Source organism: Aethalodelphis obliquidens, unplaced genomic scaffold (genome assembly GCF_003676395.1).
Source record: "Aethalodelphis obliquidens isolate GAN/ISIS:26980383/991018 unplaced genomic scaffold, ASM367639v1 scaffold4, whole genome shotgun sequence".
NCBI classification, from domain to species: domain Eukaryota; kingdom Metazoa; phylum Chordata; class Mammalia; order Artiodactyla; family Delphinidae; genus Aethalodelphis; species Aethalodelphis obliquidens.
In genome coordinates, this window is record NW_020837948.1 from 53,772,714 (window position 1) to 53,796,324 (window position 23,611).

General features: G+C 37.4%; 1 protein-coding gene across 2 annotated transcripts in view; it reads right to left on the minus strand.

The window, feature by feature from the left end:
- Positions 1-17,293, minus strand: part of FAM151B (family with sequence similarity 151 member B) — a 31,779-nt gene extending 14,486 nt beyond the window's left edge. Inside the window, exons 1-3 of one of the 2 annotated variants that reach the window (XR_003431626.1) lie at positions 16,832-17,293; positions 9,028-9,153; positions 3,253-3,418 (exon numbers count right to left, since the gene is read on the minus strand). Coding sequence is in view for 1 of the 2 variants with exons in the window: in XM_027100723.1 (XP_026956524.1) it covers positions 3,253-3,418; positions 9,028-9,153; positions 16,832-16,856 (317 nt within the window). In the remaining variant the exon portion in view is untranslated. The remainder of the gene's footprint in view (positions 1-3,252; positions 3,419-9,027; positions 9,154-16,831) is intronic. The other variant, XM_027100723.1, reaches the window with a different exon arrangement.
- Between the last annotated feature and the right edge of the window lie 6,318 nt (positions 17,294-23,611).

Below are 23,611 nucleotides of genomic sequence, written 5' to 3' on the forward strand. Positions count from 1 at the left end.
CCTGAAATGGAGGCCCTAGATTTTAGTGGATTGATAAACTCTAATGCTAGACCTTACAGGCTCTAGTTTAGATGCTGTCATTTCTCTGTCTCAAATGCTTTCTGCCTTGAATGGTATCAATGCCGTGTTAAAAACCACAATTCTGAGATCTGGCCAGCTGTACTTCCTACAAAATTCCCCCATTTTTAGTAGCAAACAACTTGTATCTATTACTCTAAAGCTTGTTTGACTGCAAGTCCCACAGCAGCAGCCAAGTCCCCGTGGGGCTCTGCTCTTCATGGGTGGAGTGGGAGGTAACCTTGAACTAATCCACGCATGTCTCCTCTCCTTCTCCAGAAAGTATTCTTATTTCTTAAGAAATCTGGTGTCTGTGGAGTTTGGGTTAAACACTAATTTCCAGTTTACGTTTACGAAGAAGCTTCTTATGCTTTCTCAATTTGGTAAGCTGACATCAGGCTGTTTAACAATGGTTTGCCATCTGATAATATCTAGTCTCAGCATGTTCTCTCCCAAACTGAAATTCCACCAGCATGTATTAAGTGTCTACTACATGCAAAACACTGCACAGTTAGACATACAGAGCTAAGACACAGAACATAATGAAATAAGAATTTAATGTACATATTCTGTTTTATATGTAAATATTTTAATTATCACTAATATAGACTATAGTAATGTCATTTTCCCTTACCAGAAACTTAAATAAGAAAAACAAAACCTATATTAAGAAAACCACAAAACTTTACTAAGAAGAAATCAACTTTTTGTTGTAGTTTTAATTTTCTGGAGCTTTACAAAATAATTAATAAAATTCCTCTGGAAGAGTAAATGTGGAGGAAAAGCCATAACATTTTTGGAAAAAAAAAAAAAGACTGAGGATGAACTTTGCCCAAGAGCAAGATACAATGCTTACTACGAAGAATAACATACTATGTTCCTAGCCTGGAAGACTCAATATTATAAATATTGCAAAATTACACTTCGCTCCCAACTAATCTATAAATTCCATGTAATTCTAATTTAAAATATCCGTGGATATCATTCTCAATCTTTACATGTATTAGTATTAAGTTTCCCATAAAGAACTGACAAAAGGTTTGCCAAAATGATCATTTGAAGAGGAGGGTCCTGATCAGTATACTACCTAAAATTTCTTTTTGGTAGTACTTATTTAGGAAATTCCAGGGAAGATATAAACTTAGCTCTTATAGGATAGATTTTTTTCCTAAAAAGTTACTTGATAAGTCAAACTTCTCAGTACCTATTTTCCTATTAACTTCGTTTAGAAATTGGGGCTAACAAAATAAAAATATACTTAAAATGATAATAAACCATTTAAAATTACATTCTAAGGTAAAATTCCAGATAAAAATTTTAAATCATCGTATATTACTTAGTTATTGCGTGTATACAAACAAAATAACTCAGAGGCACAAAACAAGAACTATTAAAATTTGACTATTAGGTCATTCAGCTACTCTTACAGACGTAGTGCAGAGTTCCGGTTCAGAATGTGAACTCTTCAGCCAGGCTGGCAGCTCTCCTACCGATTACGTGACCACAAGCAGGCTACTTACCCCTCTCTGCCTCTGTTCCTTCATCTGGAAAATGAGAATAGGAATAACCTACTTCTTAGGATTGTTATGAAGACTAAATGACTTTACACATTTAATGCTCTTAGAACAGTGTCTGACACACAGTAAGTGCTTATATAATTGTTAGTTAAATTCATTCCCCTTCAAATATGTTATGACCAAAACTCTTTTTTTAATGGCACAGCCTTTCAGTGGTAGCTGCTAGCATTTAGGAATGAAGGAGCTGGTCTGATTGGTGAGGAGCCAAAGAATATATTACAGGGGCTTCGCTGGTGGCGCAGTGGTTGGGAATCCATCTGCCAATGCAGGGGACATGGGTTTGAGCCCTGGTCCAGGAAGATCCCACATGCCGCGGAGCAACTAAGCCCATGCACCACAACTATTGAGCCCACGTGCTGCAACTACTGAAGCCCGAGTACCTAGAGCCAATGCTCTGCAACAAGAGAAGCCACCGCAATGAGAAGCCCATGCACTGCAGGGAAGAGTGGCCCCTGCTCGCCACAACTAGAGAAAGTATGTATGCAGCAACAAAGGCCCAACACAGCCAAAAATAAATAAAATAAATAAATTTTTTTAAAAAAAGAATATATTACAGAGAACAAGTCTACGGGCAATAGTAAACATCAAAAAAAAAAAACTGAGCACATGAAAAGATAAGGAGCTCTAAAATTCAGCTCACCAAGCACTAATGATTAAATGCTTTATTTCACAGTACAGAGAACACTGGACTGGCTCCAGGAAACCTGGGATCTGGTCTTAGCTCAGCTCTCAAGCTTAGCTATTGTCACTTAACCTCTCTAGGACTAAGTTTCTTTGTCAAGAAAATGGAGTTGGACCGTTCACCCCTCTAAAAGCTTTAAGATCTTGAAACAGCTTTCATTCACCAACAGTGTAAAGAGGTTGACTGGTACACTCAGGCCCGCAACAACTGATTAGAGTAATCTTAAAAACCCTGTGAGTAAGAGCTCCAAATCCTTATTAATTTCTTGAGATAATTCAATTTAAAAATATTGTTCAAAGATAAGGCAGGATTACCACACATCCTAGATTTTCATAGCAGTTGCCTTCATGGGCCTTATGGTGAGCTTTTATGGTGTCACAATAAATTCCTGGCTTTCCCTCTAATTTTTATACTGCCAAAATACCACAGAAGTAAAATTTTCCGTGATAGCCACAGGGAAGGAAACAACACTTAATCTTGCTCTCTTCATTATCAATGTTTCCAAAATATTATTTTTAAGAAACTTTTCAATTATTAAAGAATTCTAGATAATTCCCCTTCCAAAAATATAATAACACAAATCAAGTAGGAAACGCATTAACTACCCCAACTACTGCCAAATCTCTCTCTCGAACTACTTTTTAATGAAAGTGGTATTTTAAATTTACCGTTCTACTGTTACAATGGTCACTTAGGATAACTTCCTATATAAAAATTAACTTCATTTTAGCCTTAAAGGGTTCCCAAGAAACAATTTTAGCAAACAACTCAGTGTGTCTTTGGTCCATTCCTGAAACATATTAGTTTGCAATTCCATTTTCAGTTTAGATAAAGTATAAAGTTATTTAGTCAGGCACAGATATATGAAGTTACTGATTTTTTTTCCATATTGTTATTCTATAACAACTAGGAGACTGAACATGTTTGTACAAATACCTCTTAAAATCCAGTTTGATGCCTTTATTGCTTTTTATAACTTCAGCCAGCCATTCCTGTAAAGTATTATCACTGTTTGTTTCAGGAGGATGAGCCATGATTGGTTGGCCATGTTCTGATCCAGCACTTGGAAAAATGACATCAGCCTCTATCATATGAGCAGTACCTGTCCAGATAAAAGAACTTACATTAATGCTAATAAAATAGGGACTGTAAGAGATGGCATATTCAGTATCCTTTTGAGGAAGATGAAAGGAAGGAAAGAAAACAAAATTTCCTGAGTAAAAGACTAAGTGCCAGGTACTATGTCAAGCCTTACATGTTGCACTTATTTGTTACACGTGAGCAAATAGGCAGTGAGGAGTGCAATACGTTTGCCTAGGTCACACTCAAGCTGTTGTCCTAATATTTAATTTCTTCCCAGTATATGGCAAAGTGAGAATACAAAGGGAGGCTTAATAAGTATTTGTTGACTCTTCTGAGAACAAAAATAGTACTTTTATCTTCTCACTCCTCAAATTAGAAACTACAGATGTTTATTGTTTATGTTTGAAATTGTATGTTATAGATTCAGTTCCTTGACCTAAAGCTTGGCTACTATTTAAAAGCACACATCCCTGGAATGGGTAAAGAGCTTCACCAGTCACTTAGTGTGAGTGTGCTTAGCAGGCTCTGACAGACTAACTCCAAAGATGGCTGACAGCAATTCCTCCCATATGTATGTGCCTCTCTCCTCATCTCTTTCTCCTCCCCTTGAGTCTGGGCCGGTTTTGTGACTTGCTTTGACCAGTGGAAGGTAGTGGAAGTAAAACTCTCAGTTCTAAGCCAAGCCCTTAAAAGGCCTGGCAGCTTCTGCTTTCATCCTCTTGAAAGCCAGCTACCATGTAAAGACGTTCAGGTAAGACTACTGAAGACTCAGAAACCACATGGAGAGAGAGAAGCCTCATGGAAGAAAACTAAGACCTCCTGCCCGACAGACAGCATGAAGGTCTCTGACATGTGAGTGAGGCCATTTTAGAATTTCTAGGCCCAGCTGAGCTCCCAGCCAAATGCAGCAACATGAGTGCTCCCAATCTATACCACATGGAACAGAAGAACCACTAGCTGACCCACAAAATCATGAAAAATGATAAATCACTGTCATTTTAAGCGACAAAGTTTTGGGGGTAGTTTATTACACAGCAACAGAAAACGAACAGAAATAGCTACCTGGAAGTGGGGCCCTGCCATAACAAAAACCTGAAACCTGTGACACTGGTTTTGGGATCCAGCAGATTCTAGAAAGGCACTGTTAAAGCAAGTTAGAAGAGCAGTGAGGAAATTCTTTTCACGTAGTGGTGAAACTTTTGATAACGTTGGCACTTGTAGCAACTGGTGGAAGATAGAGAGGGTGCCTAGTCAATTTGTGGATTTGGCTAAGGAGGTTTCCAGGCAGAATGTTGAAAATGCCAACTGAGTTTCTTTTAGCTCCTATGATAAAGAATGGGAAGAAAGAGCTGAGTTAAATAATTAACTATTTACATTTTAAGCAGCATAGAGAGGAAATATTTCCAACTCAGGACTTGTGCTGAGTTAGAAAATAAAACCATTCTTTCCAGCTGGCAGGAGATTCTCAAAGTAGGAGAAAGCCTCAGGTCAAAAGTCAAATTCAGGATGCTGTTAGTAAACCACAGCCTCGGGATCAAGACCAAACCAAGGATACAGCTACAAGACCCTTTATTAAGACTTCAGAAAGATGATGCCTTGGGTACCCACATAGCTAGACAAAAGAACATTATAGAATCTTAAGGGTGTTATCCCATAGCACCCTAACTAGCAGACCAAGTAGAGAGAGGCCTACCCCAAAGAGATCCAGCAATAAGGTTTTTGATTAAAGGGATGGTTTATAATTTGATATATAGAAAGACTAGTACATTTTTAATAGAGCTGTATCCACTTGGACCTGAAAAAAAAAAAAGAGAGAGACAGTTCAAAACGAAAAGAAGCCTATAAACTCTCAAATTTCTATAGGCAGGAAATAGGCTGAAAAAGCTACCCAGCTGCATATATAAGCCATTTTCCAATAAGCGTATGAAGAGATGCTCAACATCATTAACCTTCAGGGAAATGCAAATCTAAACTACAATGAGATACCAATTCACAAGTACTAGGAAGACTATAATGAAAAAGACAATAACAAGTGTTGACAAGGACATGGGGAGATTAGAAACCTCATCCAGTCTGTTGGTGGGAATGTAAGAAGGTGCAGCTGCTTCAGAAAAGCTTGCAGTTTCTCAAAAAAAGTTAAACAGAGTTATATTTGAGATGCAATAGGTCAAGCTTCTGTCTAATTTCATAAAAATTAAGCAAACATGACTTCTCAATAAAGTGGTACTTAGCACAGTATATGTAGGCATTCCATCTTCTCTATCAATGCAGTTGTAAAGGAGCATATAGGCCTTGGAATTCCTTAACAGTAATAGTCAGTGTCTCTATTTATTAACTCCATTCATTTCCCATGAATAGAAAAAAAAATCACTAAATGGCAGTGACAAGGAGTCTCAGGTCCCATGTAAATTATGCTCCTGAAGGTCTCTTTTAAGAATAAGAATGGAAACTAAGCAGTAGGGGTAAGACATCATGGTGGCTTCAACTAGGATGATGACAACAGAGATGGACAGATGTGGACTAATTCAAAATATATTTTGGAATAGAATTATAATGTCTGGATAATAGAGCAGATGCAAGAAATAAAGAAAACATAGAATAGATGATTCCCAGATTTCTGGCTTAAGAATACATGGGGAATTCCCTGGCATTCCAGTGGTCAGGATTTGGCACTTTCACTGCCGTGGGCCCTGGCCAAGGAACTAAGATCCCGCGAGATGCGTGGTGTGGCCAAAAACAAACAAACAAACAAACAAAAGAATCTATGTGGATTATGGTGCCATTTACTGAGATAGCAAAGATCATAGGAAGTACAGGTTAGTAGACATAATTAAGAATTTCATTTTGAATAATTTAAATTTGTGATGCATGAGAACTCTCTAAGTGAAAACACCAAATAAGCAGTTGGACAGACTAATACAGAAGAGAGGGAGGCCTGGCCTGGAGACATGTTTGTGAGCTGTCCAGCCTCTCTCCCTATTCTCCCACCCCTGGTCCTTGGGCAGAAGCCTTTTGAAGGTCAGGGAATGCTTCTCCTTTGGGAGACTGCCTGGTCACCATGTTTCCCAACTCAGGGAGAGCCAGATGAGGAAGTCTGCACATCAAGATTATCACTCCAACCACAGGAGCCCCAGCTTGTGACAAGAGCCAGACAGTAGAAAACAGCTTTGTTTTTTCTGATTTTCTGCACAAGAAAATCCCAAATAGTTGCTACTCACACTCAAAACAAAACTCAAAGAAATATGTTTATAGAAATGAAGTTAAACTTATCTACCTTGCCTATACTGTTTACATGCTCTAATGCAGCAATTTATTATATTTTTTAATACATTTAGTTGATGACTATAGTCACACTTTTCCTAAATATGTTACAAAGCCTTTTTTTAAAAACTACATTTTTTATTCTCAAAAAGACTTGATGATTTCAATTTTTTAACCAGCATTTCTTTTAATATATATATTTTAAAAATCTACATGCAGAAATGTTATAACAAAAAAAATTACATTATACGTAATAACTTTTTTAAACAATTTTGACTATTCTGAGGTCGGATGTGTTGACAATGCAACACCAAATGACACTCTTACATTGTTCCTCCTGTACTTTGTTTTTTTAAAACATAGACATTGTTGAAAATCCAGTATCACATGTTAATCAAAATAGAAACAGCTTCATTAATAACAGTTGTACTAAATTTAAGTATTCTGGGAGAAATAAGATAAACCAATGAAATACATGTCTCCAGGAATCTGTTTTCTTTCCTTTGGACTAGAAAGAAATTGCAAGACTAGCCAGAGCTGAGAAAAGGGACTGGATGAAAAACATCCCCCAAACTATAAAACTTGGGGCTCTTGTTGCCTAAGAGAAGGTAAAGAGGATATTATCTGAAAACTAAGTAACCTATAAAAAATTCCCAGATCAACACCAGACTTCCAGCAACTGGAGATGACTTGCCATAAGTCATTTTTAAAACTTGGCTAAAAGTAAATGATCCATAGTTAATTAAATTATTTCTAGGGATGAGGCTTCCGCATTTACTATTACAAATTTTTAAGATTTTTTCCAAATTTTTAGTTGTTATATAGAAATAAAATTTATTTTGTTTTGATTTTATACTGTCAAAAAAGACAGATTGTCTAAATTAACCTATGAATTATAATCATTTATTTGTAGAATCTTTTTGATTTACTATATACGCAACCATATTGTCTGTACATAACAGCTGTATTATTCCTATCTTTTATCCATTTAAAAAAATTGATATATAATTCACATACTATAACATCATCCTTTTAAAGTGTACCATTCAGGGCTTCCCTGGTGGCACAGTGGTTAAGAATCCGCCTGCCAATGCAGCAGACACGGGTTTGAGCCCTGGTCCAGGAAGACCCCACATGCCACGAAGCAACTATGCCCGTGCGCCACAACTACTGAGCCTGTGCTCTAGAGCCCGTGAGCCACAACTACTGAGGCCCACGTGCCTAGAGCCCGTGATCCGCAACAAGAGAAGCCACCATAATGAGAAAGTCTGCAACTAGAGAAAGCTCATGTGCAGCAATTAAGACCCAATGCAAACAAATAAATAAATAAATAAAATAAAGTGTACCATTCAATGGTTTGCAGAATATTCAGAAAGTTGTGCAACCATCACCACCACCAGCTAATTCCAGAAAAATTCTGTCACCCCAGAAAGAAACGCCGTACCCATTAGCATTTACTCTCTAGTCCCTATTCCTATCAGCTCCAGGCAGCCACTAATCAACATCTTCCTGAAGCATTGCTTTTGCTAAAATTTATTTATTAAATAATCACTGTTTGGTTACTATGTGGTAGGCACTGTTTTAGGTATTAGGGATATTAGAAGACAAGGTTCTTCCCTTTGAGGAACAAAGAAAAGCAATTTAAAAGAGTATCTTTACAATAAAAGAAATACATATTTAGATACATTATCCAGATACATAACTAAGATGCAAAAAATGTGTAAATTTTTACAATAAAACACAAGGTTACAAGGAATTCTTCCTGTTGGAACAGGGCACTTCAAGGGGTGCCCTATCCCTCTGGTGATTTGCTTTCATTCTCCTAAGCTGCTGCAGCCAACAGTTTAGTTAGCCTTTTCATAGCAAAAGGCTAACTAAACTGCTATAGTAATCATCTGATTACAGATGGAGCTAGTAAACCAAAAGGCTTGGTTTCTAGCCTAGGCATAAATATTGCCCAAGGCATTATAAATTAGTATTCAATGACTTCATTCAACAACTATTTATTGAGCTTCTCCTTAGTACACTGTGAAAGACACAAAAATATGTATGTACGACATACAACCTGACCTTAAAAATTTTACCTAAATCACTACAATATATAAGCAAATGTAATAACATATGAGAGTTTTAAATAAGGCATAGAAACGGTAAATCACTTCTGGAAAATGAGAAAATTCTTCCATTATGGAAACTTGTTCATTTTGTAAATAAAATGAGATCTTTTACAAAAATGTTTATGTTAGCCAAGAATTTACACTTGAATCATCTAAGTCTCTGGCACCTGCAAATATGACCAGATATTTTTTTTAAAAAGAGTTGACTTCATCTATAATCTAATGTAAATACAAGTAACTAATGACTTACTTCTCAGTGCCTCATTCACTTGCACCTTGTGGTTAGCCGCATGATACCAGATGATCTGGGCGCCATCTTCTGTTGTGATCTGGTTATTTCTGAGAAAATATTCCAGTATGTTTTCACTCCAAGATCCTAAAATAACAGCATTTATATTAAAAAGAAGTTTTTATAGGGTAAATTTTTTTTAATAAAAAAAGGGCACAGCATATATTGATAGAGAAAAATAAAGTAATAAAACTGGGAAAATATAAGATTTTTAAAAATTAAGAACAAGTATGAAGATGTGGCAAGTATAAAAATATATATTTATATATAAATAGGCTATTTATGATGTAAGTAATAATTAGTAAACATATAGGATAGTCTGAACCTCAGAACTGTGAGGAAATATGTAGGAAGAAAAAAAAAACTGGTAAGAAGCAGATATTTTAAAGCAGGAATTTTCACATGGTATCTTCTCCAATCCTGGCCCCATAAATAAGTAAAGTGTATATAAAGCCAATTCTATGTTAAAAAAAACTTCTAAATTTTGTAGAACTTAATTGTCTTCTCCACCTGAGGCTCCATTCTATATTTATATTAACCATTTAGAATCTTAAATTACACATTTAAGCATATTCACCTTCAAATTATAAATGTCAACAACACTTACATGAGTGACTAAGTAAATTCTGAGTTAGTATTTATAGATTTATCTAGCATGTACAAATATATGTAATTCCCATAACTATCGACTAGTTTTTGGCAGACCAGATTTTTTTCTTAATTAGGCATTAAAATGTGTGAGTTAACCAAGACTAAAATACTTGAATCAGTTCTACTCCATATTATGCCATATCGCAATATAAGAAGGATAAAAGGCTGAAAAACAGTGAAAGAGGTATCTATAATCTTACCCCGCCAATTCTTGTTCACTGGTTTAAACATTTAAGTGGCTACCAAATGGCTGCAAATTCCCTATGCATGAGATTATATCTTCCGTTTAATTATTTGTTTATTAATTCCACCTAACAACAGTTAAAAACCTAAAAATGGCCATCATAAACTGATGATAAGACATTGAGAGAAAGTAAAATTTGATAAGAGAATGGAGGGGCATATGAAAATAACTTCTAAGTAACATGCATGGAACTCAGTAACCACTCTGCATATTGGGCTACAGAATAAAGAAACTAAACAGTTAGCTGTAGCATCCACTATCCAAGCAGTCTCCTATACAAAACACATGCCCCTTTTCAGCATAGGCAAGAGAGTCACAGACCTTTCAGACTCAGATGAAAATACATGGCCATCATTTTTTACATGTTTAACTTAGGCATCTTAAAAAGGTACAGTAACTACTGGCTAAAACGGAAATGTCCAACAATGGGAAAAAGTAAATCACAGTATATCCTCATGATAAAATATGTAATTGATGTGGCTGTTAAACATGAAGTTTTTGAGATATGCCAAAAATCTCACAGAAATGGTAATCATGCATGTTACCATAAAAAAACTAAATGTTAGTTAATAGCACATGCTAGATGTATCCTTGACACCTTCCAACTAAACACACTGGATTCAAAATTTTTATAAGGGTAACTTGCAGATTAATAATAAAATACCACGATTCCAGAAATTAAAAACATTTGAAGCAAAAAGTTCTCCTTGCCCAGTTAATGGGTGAAACTGTACCTTACACTTAGCCACAACTGTATATATCTTTTCATATACACAGAATTTCAGACTCTAATTACCTATAATCTAGGGTATTATCACTATTTTAAGTAAACTGTTATTCTGAAAATAGGGCCAGGAGAAAGGCAAAATTACTTGTAATTTTTAAAAATTAAGACTTTTAGTGGGAGCAGTTTCAGGTTTATAGAAAAAACTGAGCAAAAACTAGAGAGTTCCTATATGTGACCTCCCCTAATTTTTACATCTTTCTGTGGTGATGAAATTGCTCTGAAATTGATAGTGGTGATGGTTACACAGCTCTGAATATACTAAAAACCAATGAATTCTATGCCTGAAATGAGTGAATTGTATGGTATACAAATTATATCTCGATAAAGATTTTTAAAAAGTTAAAAAAAAAGTAAAAAAAAAAAGAAAAATACATCCTCCCTTTGACCCAGAAATTCCACTTTCATAAACTTATCCCATTGACAGATATGTTTGTAATATGTAGGAAATGACACATTTGATATAAGGATATTTATTGCAGCATTGCTTGTAACAGCAAAAGAGTGAAAATAACCTAAATATTCAGCAACAATGAATTCACTAAATAAATTATGGTATATCCATGCAATGGAACACAATGCAGCCATTAGTAAGAATGAGGCAGATCCATATGTGTAATATAGAATAATCTCAAAGATATGTTAAGTGAGAAAAAAGCAAGGTGGAGAACAGTATGTATAGGTACTGCAGTAGGAAGAATAATGATCCCTCCCCCCACAACGATGTCTATATCCTAATCTGTGAACTGTGAATATGTTGTTACACAGCAAGGGGAAATAAAGTTACATGTGCAATTAAAGTTGCTAATCAGTTGACGCTGATCTTGGATTATCCAGGTGAGCCTAATTTAATCACATTAAGCATCTTATAAGATCCTTGTCAGTGAAAGGGAAGGCAGGAGAGTCAGTGTCGGTGTGATGCAATGTGAGAAAGACATGACCAGCAACTGCTGGCTTTGAAAATGGAGGATGAGACCATGAGCCAAGGAATTCAAGCAGTCTCTAGAGGATAGTAAAAGGCAAGGACACTGATTCTCCCCTAGAGCCTCTAGAAGGAATGCAGCCATGCTGACACTGATTTTTAGCTAGACCCATTTCAGACTTCGGGCCGCCTGAATTATAAGATAATAAATTTGTGTTGTTCTAAGCCACTAAAAACTAATGCTCTAAAAAACTAGTTTGTATGTTTAAAAACAAAGTGGGAGAAGAACAAAAATGAGAAGACAGTATATGGTAGCATGTATACTACAATCTTAACTATATGGTTTTTTTTTTTTTTTTTGGCCATGTCACACGGCTTATGGGATCTTAGTTCCCCCACCAGGGATCAAACCCAGGCTTCCTGCAGGGGAAGTGCAGAGTCCTAATCACTGGACCACCAGGGAATTCCCTATATTTTCTTAAAAGTCAGGACTGTCAGAAAATATACCAAAAAGTTAACTAATGGTACCTCTGAATATGGGCACTATGTATTGTTTTCCTATTTCAATATACTTTACTGTATAAATGTTCTATAATGAGCACGTATTATGTTTACAATCAGGAAAAAATTTAAACTGAAAAAAGAATGTATTACCAAAACTGTCTGATGTGACTACTTATGTTTATGTAAAAGATACTGTAACCTTCTGGAGTAGAACTGCCTGGCTTAAAACCCCTCTAACTGTTTTGCACAGCAAAGGAAACCATAACAAAAAAGTGAAAAGACAACCCACGGAATGGGAGAAAATATTTGCAAATGATGCGACTGACAAGGGCTTAATATCCAAAATATACAAAAAGCTCATACAACTCAACAACAAAACAATGAACAACCCAATCAAAAAATGGGCAGAAGACGTTAAATAGACATTTCTCCAAAGAAGACATACAGATTGCCAGTACTTACATGAAAAGATGCTCAACGCTACTAATTATTAGAGAAATGCAAATCAAAACTACAATGAGGTACCACCTCACACCAGTCAGAATGGCCATCATTAAAAGTCTACAGATAACAAGTGCTGGAGAGGGTATAGAGAAAAGGGAACCCTCTTACACTGTTGGTGGGAATATAAGTTGGTGCAGCAGTATGGAGATTCCTCAGAAAACTAAGAACAGAATTACTACATGATCCAGCAATCCCACTCCTGGGCATATACCCAGACAAAACTATAACTCAAAAAGATACATGCACACCTATGTTCATAGCAGCACTATTCACAATAGCCAAGACATGGAAACAACCTAAATGTCCATTGACAGATGAATGGATAAAGATGTGGTACATGTATACAATGGAATACTACTCAGCCATAAAAAAGAACAAAATAGGGCTTCCCTGGTGGTGCAGTGGTTAAGAATCTGCCTGCCAATGCACAGGACATGGGTTCGAGCCCTGGTCCGGGAAGATCCCACATGCCGTGGAGCAGCTAAGCCTATGTGCCACAACTACTGAGCCTGTGCTCTAGAGCCTGCGAGCCACAACTACTGGGCCTTTGTACCACAACTACTGAAGCCCATGCGCCTGGAGCCCATGCTCCACAGCAGGAGAACCCACTGCACTGAGAAGCCCGTGCACTGCAACAAAGAGTGGCCCCTGCTGGTCGCAACTAGAGAAAGCCTGTGTGCAGCAGCAAAGACCAGAGCAGCCAAAAATAAAATAAAATTAAAAATAAATAAATTTATTTTTAAAAAAAGAATGAAATAATGCCATTTGCAGCAACATGAATGCAACTAGAGATTACCACACTAAATGAAGTAAGTCAGAAAAAGAAAGACAAATACCATATGACATCATTTATACATGGAATCTAAAATATGGCACAAATGATCCTATCTACAAAACAGAAACAGACTCAGACATAGAGATCAGACTTGTGGTTGCCAAGGGGGAAGCGGGGAGGGAGAGGGATGGACTGGGAGTTTGGGGTTGGTAGATGCAAACTATTACATTTAGAATGGATAAACAACAAGGTCCTACTGCATAGCACAGGGAACTATATGCAGTCTCCTGGGATAAACCATAATGGAAAAGAATATAAAAAAAGAATGTATATATGTGTATAAATGAGTCACTTTGCCATGCAGCAAAGATTGGCACAACACCGTAATCAACTATACTTCAATTTTTAAAAAGTGAAAGAAAAAAACACCTCTAACTCTGGGGTCAAACAACAGAGACACACTAATTACCAGTTTCTAAAGGCTGCATAAAAAAAAGCTGGAATAATGCTTGGCCACATCACTTTGTCTACATCTCCTATCCTCATCCTCACCCAATTGCCAAAGAGGAATAGGACTGCTCAAACTATTCCTTATTTCATCTGCTGAAATTATGGGTCAGGTAAATGTCACATTCCTTTCATTTCAACCAAGATCTCAAAAAGTAATACTCCTCCCTCCTCGCCACTCCTTTTCAACATTATACTGGAAGTACCAGCTAATGCACTAAGACAACAAAAAGAAATAAAAGGTGTACATACTGGGAAGAAGAAATGAACTGCTTTGTTCACAAAGATATGGTTGTCTATGCAGATAATCCAAAAGAATCAACACAAAAACTCCTGGAATTAACAAGTGATTATAGCAAGGTTGAAGGATTCAAGTTTAATACACAAGAGTCAATTGCTTTCCTATTTACCAGCAATGAACGTGAAATTTGAAATGAAAACACAATACCATTTACATTAAACCCACAAAACCAAAATACTTAGGTATAAACCTAACAAAATATGTACAAGATCAACATGAGGACAACTACTCTGATAAATGAAATCAAAGAACTAAATAAATGGAGAGATAGTCCATGTTCATGGATAGGAAGACTCAATATTGTCAAGATGTTAGTTCTTCCCAACTTGATCTATAGATTCAAGCAATCCCAATCAAAATCCCACCAAGTTATTTTGTGGATATCAACTAACTGATTCTAAAGTGTATGTGGAGGGGAAAAACCCAGAATAGTCAACATAATATTGAAGAAGAATGAAGTGATGACTCTACCCAACATCAAAACTTACTATAAAGCTACAGTAATTAAGATAGTGTGGTTTTGGTGAAAAGAATAGACAAATAGATCAATGGAACAGAACAGAGAGTCCCAAAATAGATCCACATAAATAGAGTTAACTGATCTTTGATGAAGGAACAAAGGCAATACTGTGGAACAAAGACAGCTTTTTCAACAAATGGTGCTGGAACAACTGGACGTTCACATGCAGAAAAGGAATCTAGACACAGACGTCATACTTTCACAAAAATTAACTCAATATGGATCATAGACCTAAGTGTAAAATACAAAACGATAAAACTCCTAGAAGATAATATAGGAGAAAATCTACATGACCTTTGTAGATTTTTGTATCTACGGTCACGTCACAGCAATGACCTTTTAGATACACACCAAAGGCACCATCCATGAAAGAAATAATGGATAAGCTAGGCTTCATTCAAATGAAAAACTTCTGCTCTGCAAAAGGTAACATCAAGAGAATGAAAAGACAAGCCACAGACTGGGAGAAAATATTTGCAAAAGACACATATGATAAAGGACTATTATCCTAAATATATAAAGAACTCTTAAAACTCAACAATAAGAAAACAACCCCATTAAAAAATGGACGAAAGACCTTAACAGACACTTTACCAAAGAAGATAGACGGATGGCAAGTATATGAAAAGGTGCTCCACATCCATGTCATCAGAAAAACACACATTAAAACAACAGGGTATAACTACACACCTATTAAAATGGCCAAAATCCGGAACACTGATATATCAAATGCTGGTGAGGATGTGGACTAACAGGAATTCTCATTCATTGTGGGTGGGAATGCAAAATGCTACAGCCACTTTTTTTTTTTTTTTGCGGTACGCAGGCCTCTCACTGTTGTGGCCTCTCCCGTTGCGGAGCACAGGCTCCGGACGCACAGGCTCAGCGGCCTTGGCTCACGGGCCCAGCCGCTCCGCGGCACGTGGGCTCCTCCCGGACCGGGGCACGAAGCCGTGTCCCCTGCATTGGCGGGCGGACTTTCAACCACTGCGCCACCAGGGAAGCCTAATGGTACAGCCACTTTAAAAGAGAGCTTGGCAGTTCCTTACAAAATTAAACATACTCCTACCATACAATCCGCCAATCATACACCTTGATATTTACTCAAAGGAGTTGAAAACTTATGTCCATACAAAAACCTGCACACTTATGTTTATAGCAGCTTTATTTATAATTGTTGAAACTTGTAAGCAACCAAGATATCCTTCAGTAGGTAAATGGATAAACCGTGGTACACCAAGACAACAGAATATTATTGCTCTCTAAAACGGAATGAGCTCTCAAGCCACGAAAAGACACGAGGAAAGCTTAAACGCATATTACTAAGTGAAAAAGAGCCAATATGAAAAGGCTACATACTGTTTAATTCCAACAACATGACATTCTGCAAAAGACAAAACTATGGAGACAGTAAAAAGATCAGTGGTTTGTCAGGGGTTGGGGGGAGAAGGATAAGTCGGTGGAGCACAAAGGATTTTTAGGATGGTGAAACTGTTTTGTATGATACCCTACCATGGAACGTGTCATTCATTATACATTTGTCTAAACCCACAGACCGTACACCACCAAGAGTGAACTCTAATGTAAAGTATGGACTTTGGGTAATTACGATGCATCAGTGTAGGCTCACAATTGTAACAAAAGTACCACTCTGGTGGGGAAGGCTGATATGGGGAAGTTATGCGTATGTCAGGTATGGGTATATGGAGAATCACCGTGTCTTCCGCTCAATATTCCCAGGAACCTAAAACTGCTCTTAAAACAAACAAACAAACAAAAAAACTCCTTTACAAAATGTCAGAATATTCTTGCCATTCTTTGCCACACCAAAAGCTTTTCTTTACCGCCCACGCCGGGAACCAAGGCTCTAGGCCGCTTGATTCTGGGAGAACATAGAGAACGCGGATCACGAGATCCAGACAAGGAAGGAGTGCCGCCAGAGGAGTCTCTCAAAGGGCCCCCAACTACCGGCAGCGGGCCGGAGAAAACGTCCACTGCAAGCCCACTGTGTGGAGCACAGTCCCAGACCCGAAGCCTGGGGAGCACCGCTTACCAGGGGCCCCGGCGGTCGCTGTCATGGTGACCGTGGTCCTCAGTCTGCGCAGGCGCTAAGCGGTGGGTGCCGCCGAAGACCCGTAACAGATGGCGAGAAAACCCGACTCTACAGAGAATAGACCTTGCCGTGGCCTCCGACGGCCGCCTAGGAGGAGCTTTCGAGGCGGAGGCGGAAGGGGCCGAGGAGCGGTGCGCACGCGCAGAGGCGGCGGCTCGAGTTTCGCCAGCGCGCCGTCTTCCCGGATGGTTTTCGCGTCTTAGTGTCGCGCGCGTCGCTCCTTTGAAAGGTAGTCAGGAAATGGGTAGCAATGAAGAACGCGGCGTCAGGGAAAACAGAAGCTGGGTTGAGACGCCAAGTTGCTGCTGTGGGGTACGAATTTCCAAATTGGATATATTTTCTCTTTTTAATTTTAGTAGCATCCTAAAAAATGACATGAAATCCTATCTCCATAAAAATGAGCGTTTCTGCATAAGGAGACTGAAGTGATAAGTTGGAAGTTTTCTGTTCCCCTCTTGACTTCTCTACCGGTTTTCACTCAGAAACACTCCTAGCAGCTGGATTCTCCCACCCACTGCCTTCTTTGCCCTCCTTAACTCCTTTCCACAGCCAAGCTGGGACTGGAAAAAGCGCCAGTGGAGTCAGACTGACGTGAATTAGCAATGCAGCACTGCCATATTCTGGTTCTGTAACTCTACCACTCAATCCGTCAGTTGTAAAATTAGGATAACAATACATCACCTCACACACAGCACAAATGGCAGCCCTTCTCGCCCAGCTCTTCATATTTTAATATACGTAAGTCTTTCCAGACGAGTTGTAATTATTTCAATACGTCTTCAATAAGGCTTCCGTATTCTCTGGATTTTCTCAAGCTCAATCGAAATGATTTCTTGAGTTTCAGAAAGCACTAAATTTTAATAACTTCATCGACCTTAAAAAAAATCTTTCTTGAGATATACAATTGATTGGCTTGAATTTGATCTGCATTTCCTAATGATACAAAATGTTATACATTTAAAGGGTACAATTCAGTGTAGTCACAGAATTGTGCAACCAGCACACCATCAATTTTAGAACATTTTCATCATCCAAAGCAGTCACTCCCCTTTCTCCCCAACCTTAAGGAACCACTAATCCACTTTCTGTCTCTATGGATTTGCCCATTCTGCACATTTCATTTAAATGGGATCATAGAGTATACAGTGTTTTGTGACTGGCTTCTTTCACTTAGCATAATGTTTGCGAGGTTCATGTTGTAGCATGTATCAGTACTTTATTAAATTTTTTTGTGGCCAAATTTCCATTATTTGCATATACCACATTTATTTGTCTATTCATCAATGGATGGACTGTTGCATTGTTTCCATTTTTGGCAGCTAATGAATTTTGGCTGCTATAAACATTCTTGTACAAATTCTGTGTGGAATTATGCAGATGTATTTCTCTTGGGTATATACGTAAGAGTGGAATTGCTGGTTCATATGGTAACTATGTTTAACTTTTTGAGGAAGTGTCAAACAGTTTTGCAAAGCAGCTACATACAACATTTTACATTCCCACCAGCAATGTATGAGGGTTCCAATTTCTCCACATCCTCACCAATACTTGTTATTATCTGTTTATTTGTTTAATTATAGCCATCCAAATGGATATGAAGCAACATCTCATTGTGGTCATTATTTGTATATCGCTAGTGACTAATAATGTTGAACATATTTTCAAGTGCTTATTGGCTTTTTATATATTTTCTTTGGAGAAGTGTCTATTCAAATTATTTGCACATTTTTAAAAGTAGGTTATTTGTGGAGGTTTTGTTGAATTGTAAAAATTCTTTATGAAGTCTGACTACAAGTCCCTTAACAGATATATGATTTACAAATATTTTCTTCCATTTTGCAGGCTGTCTTTTCACGTTCTAGATCGTATCAGTTGCAGTACAGAAGTTTCTATGGCCTATTGATAACCGTATTAGGTCAATATTTTCATAGATTTTACAGTAACTGACTCAATTAAAATTACTCTTCACTGTCCATTTTTTAGAACTACATAGTGGAATATGTGGCATGAGATAATGATGTCTAAGATTTGCTTGAAAATACTCCAGCAAAGAAATCAAGAGATAGATGAAGCAAAAGTGGAAAATCTTGGTAATTGTTGAATCTGAGGAGTGTTTATGTTGGGTATGTAGAGTTTCATCATACCATTTTCTCTACTTTTGAGTGTTTGGAAAATTTTATAGCAAATATGTGTCTAATTACTTTTAATCTTTTTGCACAAAGGAAGGGTTGCATGTGTTAAGGGTATATGGTACACTGAAGAAAGATGTACAGAGCCTTATGAAGATCAGAATGTGAAAAATGGGCATTGACCTGATAGTTTGGAGCTGCTTTTGATGACATATTTAAAGAGGAATTAATGGTATAATATTAGCTCTGATTAACCCAATCTGGGTAGAGGTGGTGAGATTATGTGTATTAGAGGAGTGGAATAAGATGAGGTCATCTGTGGGTGACCTTTGATTCAGTACATACAATTCACTCTTGAATAAGAGTGTAGCTAGCCTTAGAATTTACTTTCCACTTAGCACTTAAATATATATATTAAATGCATATATTTTATAGTTTTCTGGCTTCTGTTTTGTTATTGACAAATTTTCTGCTAGCCCAGTTGCAAATTCCCGTAACTATAAAGCAGTCAGTTTTTACTCTCTGGTTGCCTCAAATTTCTTTTTAAATATGCCTACATTGATAGCTTCCACTTATTTTGATTCCTGTCCTGGATTTATTCTGCAGTTCAGCAGACAAAAGATGTTTAAATGTCTTCTGCCAAATTGGGAGTCTCTGCACTGGATTCCTACTTCCACATAATTTAATGCTAAAACGGGATCCTACTAACTCCCTAAATTGTGATTAAAAACAAACAAAAGGCCTTCCCTGGTGGCGCTGTGGTTGAGAGTCCGCCTGCCGATGCAGGGGATACGGGTTCGTGCCCTGGTCCGGGAAGATCCCACATGCCGCGGAGCGGCTGGGCCCGTGAGCCGTGGCCGCTGGGCCTGCGCGTCCGGAGCCTGTGCCCCGCAACGGGAGAAGCCACAGCAGTGAGAGGCCCGCGTACCGCAAAACAAAAAAACAAAAAGAACAAAAAAAGCAAACAAAAAACTAATTTAATTCAATGAATTTTAAATGGCCCTCAGGCTTGAAGTTAAAGGGTTTTTGAGAATTGAGAATTTAATTACTTTATATCTTGGTTCCTTTAGCTGCTTAAATATTTTCTTTTTTAAGTTAACAAATCTGTCAGGCATTATTGCCACTCATCCAATTATCTGTGTTTACTTACAGGGTTGAGTGAATCATGAAAACCCAGACTCATGGGATTTTGGAAGTTTTCAGCTAGCTTCTATGACACAAATATTAGACTTTTTGATATTGTCCTATATGTCCTCAAAGCTCTTCATTTTTTTCCACTTTTTTTTCTCATTGTTATTCAGACTGGATAGTTTCTACTCATGTATCTTCAAATTTACTGACTCTTCCATCCATCATCTCCAGTAATTTTTTTTACTGTATTCTTCAGTTCTAAAATTTCCATTTGGTTCTTTTTATAGCTTTGATTTCTTTGGTGAAGACTTCTATCTTTCCATTCATTTCAATAATGTTTAGCTTTGCTTTGTAGAACCTGATTAAATTAATTCTTTTTGTCTTCTTCTGATAATTCCAACATTTGGGTTACCTCAGAATTGGTTTTTATTCATTGTCTTTTCCCTTGAGAGTTACTTAAGATTTCCCTAGTGTTTTGCATCTTGAATAATTTTTGATTATTTCCTGGATATTTTGAATATTATGAAATTCTGAGTCCTGTTTAAATCTTCAGAAAAGTGTTTTTGTTTTGTCTTGTTTTAGCTGGCAGTCAATCCAGTTAGTTCACACCACACATCCTGGCCTGCTTTCTGTGGGCTATTGTTCCAAAAATTTAGTTCTCAGTGACTTTGCACTACCATTCTAATCTGCCCAAATTGTGCACCGCCCAGTGGCTAGTCTGAAACCTGGATAGTGAGCTATACTGTAGATCAGTTTTCAAAACCTTTGGCTGCTTCTGGTCAATTTCACACATGCACAGTGTGGAGGTGATCTCAGGATTTTATATACAAATTTAGAGGTTTCCTTTCTTCAATTCCCTCCTATCAATGATCTTCCCCACACTCTCTGGTTCTAAGATCACCCCTTCTTGGTGTTCTGGCTAGAAGGCAGAGCTTTAGCTTCCCCACAACATTGCTAGTGTTCTGCCCTGCACTGACTGCCACCATTGCACAGTGGGTAGAGAGGGGGGTGCTGCCTTTTTGCTGTCTCTAGATTAGGTAGGGCAGGGAAAGTCCACATTGCCCCATAGGGTTTACATATGGTAGGGAGGGAGGGGTGCTGCTGTTTTTCTGCAGCTCTCCTGGAATAAGGTAAGTAAATTCAAAAGGATTCTGTCTCATAGTCCCCCAACCCCCTTCTCTGTCCTCTGACTAGAGAGAGCAGACTGTTCCTTGGACTCTCTGCCAGCTGGCAGTTCCTATTTTAAAGTGCCTATGTGTAGATCCCTTTTTATTTATTCTGTTTGGAATTTCTTTAACTTCTTGAATCTGTAGTCATGTATTTCATCAATTTTTAAAAGCCTACATTATATCTAAAAGTATTTGTTCTGTTCTACCCTCCCCTCTCCTTCTGCAGCTAATTAAGCAGATGTTGGGAATTCTCACTGTATCCTCTATATGTTTCCTGATTTTACCATCTTTCCATCTTTTTATTTCTCCATGCTGCATTCTGGATAATTTCTCCTGATCTATATTCTAGTTTATAAATCCTTCCAATTGGTTATATTCTGTTCTGCCTTTAAACCTATTTACTGAGTTTTAAAGTTCAGTTTTTATATATTCTTGCAACATTTGTATTTAGTTACTTCCCAAATTAGTTCCATCACTTTTTAGTTTCCAATTCTCTACAGGTATTTGACACTTGACTTTATTTCTTTAAACACAGAAAGCATAAATGTAATACCTAAGACTATATGAATTTAACTGTTTCTACTAATTCTTGCCTCTGGAATCTAGTTTCCTTATGTGCCTGTTTTTTTGGTTTGTTTTGGTTTGTGTGTTGGGGGGGGACCACCTTAAAGCAAGTCAAATGCTTAAGAGTCTTTGGGTGATGTAGGCAATTCTAAACTTGGCTACAATTTTACATAATTTATATTTCTGATTCATCCTCATCTAAAGGCCGAAACCCTTTGAGGGAGTCTCAGCCTACTGTGGGGAAGTTCTTCTGTTAGATTCACAATTCCTGTTAGATTCACCATCTTGTGTGGGCCTTGAACTTTGATATCTGTCCCCCTTACCCCATTAGGCTGTCATATTAGGGCCCCATGCTCACTTCTCTTTTTCTCTTTACTTTTGGACTGGGTGTTCCATACTGTCTTAAAAATCTCTTTGATGTTTTAAGATGCCTTTTTGTATTTTAATCAGCTTTGGTTGTTTTTATCAATGGCATAGCTCTAAATATCCTAACATGCAATTTCCAGAAACAGGAAGTTTCCCGCAATTGCATCTTTGTCCCTACATGGCCAAACCCTACTCTTTCTCTTGGTATTCTCTGTACTTAACACATACTACTTGTGGAATGGAATCCATAAATGTTGATAAGAACTATGCTTAATTTTTTCAGAGCAATTAATCTTTTTATTATTTTTTTAGAAATTTGTACTTATAGCTGCTCTAAGATATAGGTATCTTGTTTTAGTTAGCTAATATTAGTTGCTTCATGTAATAAACCACCAGAAAATTTAGCAGCTTAAAACAACAGACATTTATATCTGAGATTCAGAAATCTGAGAAAGGCTTAGTTGGGTGATTCTCATGAGGCTACAGTCAAACTGTGGCTGGGGCTGCAGTCTGAAGGCTTGACTGGGTTGGAGGATCCCCTTCCACTTGCCTGGCAGCTGGCTTCCCCAAGAATGAGTGACTCAATAGAAAGAGAAGGAGAAAGAGAAGGAGACAGGCAGACAGGGAGGGAGAGGTGGGGAGACAGGGATGAAATGAAGAGAGTGAGTGGGGAGAAATACACCAAAGATGGCAACCATAGAACCTTTTATAACATAATATTGGAAATGACATCCCATCCCTTCTTCCATATTCTGTTGGTCACAAAGACCAACAGTGGTACAGTGTGGGAGGTGACTACACAAGGGTGTGAATAACCAAGAGGCAGGGATCACTGTGGGCTATCTTGGAAGCTGACGAGCACCTTATTTTACCAAAAGAACAAAAAAAGAAAGAAAAAAAAAAACTTTACTATATTCGGAGGTTCATAATAAAGCTCTTGAATTAGAACTATTTCTTCATTTGTAAAAAGCATGAAAATATAGCTGTAATTTTTATCAATGCAAATTCAGAAAATGTTTCCCAAAAGGTGTTAAATATTAAATTGTGTATCATTCCAAGCTAAATCTAAAACACAGAATATAAAGAGAAGATTTAAAACTACTAAAAATCTGATGTAAAACAAAACAAAAAGAACACCAATGTCAAGTGGTAAAAGATAAATTTAGATGGTGAGGCTTAGTGTTGGGTAGGAAAAAAAATAAAGGTTTTAAATATAGCTCAAATAAAAAATAACATTCCAAGTATTTTCATAAAAAATTGTTATGAGAAAAACAATCCTCCTATGGAAACATATGGTCATAATTCCAGTAATGGATTTTCTTCTTGCTTTTCTGCCATTAAGATTGCTTTTATCAATTACA